General features: G+C 45.6%; 1 protein-coding gene across 1 annotated transcript; it reads right to left on the bottom strand.

Moving 5' to 3' along the window:
* Positions 1–201: 201 nt before the first annotated feature.
* On the bottom strand, positions 202–1,402 carry LOC147433102 (uncharacterized). The gene has a single exon (XM_086491712.1). It carries the CDS (start codon positions 862–864, stop codon positions 202–204), a length of 663 nt encoding a protein of 220 aa, XP_086347838.1. The 5' UTR covers positions 865–1,402.
* Positions 1,403–4,544: the final 3,142 nt, after the last annotated feature.

Here is a 4,544-nt window from a genome sequence, read left to right as displayed (position 1 = left end):
GCCACTTGTCTGCAAACCGCCCTGCCTCGGCTTCTTGCACTTCCATGGGTCGACCATCTTCAGTTGTACCATCATTGCCCAACCCCTTATTGAGCATTCATGCTCAACCATGGCATTATTTAGGTAAAATAGCATTGCATAATAAGAAGTTGATAGATAGAGATTATGTACAAGACGCATAAGATAGATAGAGAGAGATATTCATCTGTTGTAGAGCCCACCTCGGTCAAACGGAAAACCATAGGCTCTCCCCAACATAGTATAAACTCCGCCTGGATCAAAAACATGGCATTGAGCACAGCCATGCGTCCGTAATATTTGCGTATTCAACCATTTTTTTGCCCCTGTAAACCCAAAAATAAGCCTTTTGTGCAGCTTGGCATAGCATCGATCTTCAACTACCTGTATCCATATGCTGGCTTCATATACAAAACAAGCTTGTATACCAACTTGCGAAGCATCGGCACCATACCTCATCAGTCTCTCACCTGCTAGAGAGATCTTCATAGCAGACCCCTCATCTAAAGAGCTTTGCAAACGGTGCAAAACTACCTGGAAAGAAACTTTCAAAAGCATGTCCATCAATAGCATAACACCCACCTTTAGCAACCTGTCTTCCACTACCGTTGCCTCTTGCATAGCCCAACCTACCTGTGTTCCAAGCATACCCTTTGTCGTAGGTCCTTCAAATGGCATACACTCTATACTTGATTCACTATGTAAGTCTTTGTCTGCCATAGCCTTTGATACTTCATCTTCAACCACTTCATGCGAGAGCAAATTGGATTGCTCAATCACCTTTGCCTTCTCTTCAAGGACTTCTTCTACGACCACACCATCTACGAAGGCAAAAGCGAAAGCCATGATCTATTACCTCGTTTTTTGGTAGGTCGACATCACCAACACCTTCTGGAATGCACTGCCACTCTTCAACACGATCAGTAGGGCAAGGTTGCCCAACCCGCTGGCTTGCTTCCTCCTGCATAGCTTTGACCATTGCTTTGCCAACATCTTCAAACTTGTCCAGTGAGCTCTGACCCATTGCTTCATGTGATTCTTCACGCATACACTCTTTGACTAGGACCGCATCCTTGCTAGCCGGGTTAACAAACTCTTGTATAGCAGCACACCAAATTGGAGGTACAAACTGAACCAAATTACCAGAATGGCTTACCAATGGCAAAGTAACTACCTCTTTGATGCTTGAACCCCCCGTTGGCTTCATGGCATGACGCAACTCCATTGTCGAGCTATATCCATAGTCTGTCGGCTTCAAAAAACCCATCTCCAGCTTCTTCTTTGCTTTCCTGCTCTTTGCCTTTGCCAAGCAAACCATTTGTGCATAGTCCTCTGCATCACCACACTTGGCCTTCTCTTTGATTCGCGGATGCAAGCAGGCTAAAAATTGCTCTTGCTTGAAAGGGTCTCCATTTTGCACACATGTAACAGCGGCTAATCTCTCCCAAATAGATTCAAATTTACCCAAAAACAAAGCAAAATCTTCACTTACATCCTGCTTTAGCTTGCTCAATTGTTCACCCAAGTCTGATGGAGAAACCCATTTCTGAAAAGCTTCAACAAACTGTTTGCGAATCTCGCTCAGCAGACTGACGATCTGCAATCTTCAATCCCTCAAACCATGCCTTGGCTACTCCTTGTAGAACCAATGGTAGGGCCTTCAATTTGGCTTCATGTCCACAAATTCTTAACTGCAACAAGTATAGCTCCAAATCGGAAAACCAATATGTAGCCTCTTCTTCTCCAGCAAGCACCAAGTCAATATCATGCATCATCTTCAGGCTTTAAAACTTCATTGAGGAGCAATCAGTAGATCCTTCGTGGGGGCACCACTGATGGGATGGGGGAAAAGGATTCAATACCCAGTACACAATCTAGCTGCCTCTCTATAGCCCAGTAGATATCCAGCACCCCAAGCCACTAAGAAACATACACACATGCACACTTTATGCAACTTGCACTGAACAACCTCACCTACGAGCAACTTCAGCTACACGCAATCGCATTAACTTACACACCCACCAATGCACCCATATTTGTAAACACACTCACATCGAGAGGCCTCGCACACCTCGACCGCACACAAAACCACACCCAATCTGCAATCACAATCACTCCCTCCCTCTCTCTCTACACACACGCGTGCAATCCCGGAGCCATTGCTACCATGGGCGAGATCCACAAGACAAGATAGACAAGAAGAATGATGGCAAATCCAACACAAACACTAATCCAACCAAACCATAAAGTCACTTATGCATAACAAAAAACAAGAATTCGGGTACAATGATGGCGTTAGCTATAATTTTGCAGCAAACGGCTTCCCTATGCAGTCGATCCATGGGCCGACTCCTCTATTGCGTGCAACACTCTTCACAACTGCCATTCGTACTCGATTGGTAATCCTTCAACTCATGGTGGCCTTGCCTCGTGGTGACGACCGCCCACCCCCAAATGGTGTCCCTCAACATCTTATGTAGATGGCATCTTCCCCGGACTAGATGCTCCATAAGCGGACTCCCCTTGATGCCCTCTGTCGGCCTTCCTTCTCACATGGCGGCCTTGCAGCCCCTGCCCGTTTTCATCCACTACATGTGCCACCCAATTCCTCCAACCATGCAGCCCCTCCTCCTCATTAGCAGCTCTCGGCCTGACACTCCATGGCCCCTGCCACCTTGTGGCCTCCCCTTTCTCTCCTCTTGGGCCCGCCCCTTCCCGCCACAGATTGCACCCTCCTTGGTTGCCTACTCCACGAGCTCCTCTCCTACCGATACTCGCCCTCCTGCATGGCCCTCAAGTTGCGCAACCTATTTCTTCCATACGCAATCGGGTGCTTCCCCTTCTATTCCTGGGCCACCTCCCTTGACAGTGCTACCTCCTCTAAATAGTTGCATGGCTTGGAAAAATTAAAGTCTTCCAAAAATACAATTCCCCTTCTGAGGGAATTCCCACTGAAGGCAATCCGAAGGCAAACTCAGCCATAGTGAGAACAACCCTTCATATCATTCCACAAGGGCGCATCCTATACCAAATCTTGATAGCCACAAAAGAGCATAAAAAAAACTTCAAGGTGTCAAGATATCTGCTGATCTTGATGTTCAATCCGACATACACATCATAGCACCTTTCGCCTTCCAAGTCTTGAGAACCACAAATGACCTGTACCATGTCGCATTTGGCATACACATCCTGGCAGTAGAGTGTCGTGGAGATAGCCTGCCCCAAATCCCATATCACAAACCTGATAGCACCTGTATCTAGCACTCCTCGTCCCATTCCCAATCTTGTGATATCTATACTTACTCCTGTCACCTGTAATAGCAAAAAAACCCTCGCAGCTCCTGCTAGCAAGTGCTCCATCTGGGTGTACCTGTCCCCTAGCACCATCAAATACATCCCCAATGTCCTTGCCACTTGCCAACAAACCGCCCTGCCTCGACTTTTTGCACTTCCATGGGTCGACCATCTTCAGTTGTACCAATGTTTGGATGTCATTTGATGCTGTAACGAATGTGATTTGTTTGTCGATGAGCGATTGGCTTTTGGTGATTTCAGTCACTTGAGTGTAGCCTGAATTAGATGCGAGTTGTTAGTTGTTTTCCGATATATTGACAACCTCTTGTAGCCTCTATGGACTAGTCGAGTCAGCTTCATCCCATGGATTGACAAATTAATCATGGTTCTCGCTAGTACTGCAATAAGATAGGATGGTAAGGTTAGACATGCATCCCGTAGAGGGGCTTGGGGTGTAGACATCAATATTCACTAATTTGTACTTCCTTAGCACAAGAAAAGAAAAAAAGTGTATTGCCCTTCTTGGTTGTCTCCCATGGTGGAATATTGTAGTTAATGATCATCACATGCCAAGTGCTTCATGATGTAGACTTGGTGCCAAAGGGATTGACACCGTCACTTGCCAACCCAAGCCTCAAGTGTCAAGGCTATAGACAAAACTCTAGCCATTGAGTCTCAATGTATCTCCATACAGGTGAATTGGTAGGGACACGCATCATTCCATCATTTGAGTGGTGGTTGGCATGCCATGTAAGAAGCTCCATGATAGACTTGCTTTTAAACATGTGTTGAATTGGAGTGATAAGTGAAAATGCCTCAATATCTAACGAGGTAGGTGAGCTCCCATTATACTAGTCTTTTAGCATGCTTCTTTGCACATGGGACATGAGGTGGCATGTGCATGTTGAATATTGTAAAGTATGCAATCATTGACACATGCATAGATGTGTTCATAGTCCATGCCAAGTGTAGTGATATACAACTTTTCCCCGTTGACGATCCGAAGGCATATGGTGATCTTTAAGAAGCATTTTGCTCAACAAACTAAAACCAAACAAAAAGATCAATAGAAATTCAAGGGGAGACCAAGAAGACATTAAATGACACATACATATACACAATCACACATGCCATGGAAAACAATTCAAGATCCACGCCCAAGTGTGGGATGGGGTGGTCAGAAAACAAGATGAAAGGAATGGTGAGTGAGTGAGAATGGGCTTGCTACTCAT

Source organism: Adiantum capillus-veneris, chromosome 20, assembly GCF_014529385.1.
Source record: "Adiantum capillus-veneris isolate H3 chromosome 20, ASM1452938v2, whole genome shotgun sequence".
Taxonomy (NCBI): domain Eukaryota; kingdom Viridiplantae; phylum Streptophyta; class Polypodiopsida; order Polypodiales; family Pteridaceae; genus Adiantum; species Adiantum capillus-veneris.
This window is presented reverse-complemented; position numbering and strand designations above follow the sequence as displayed.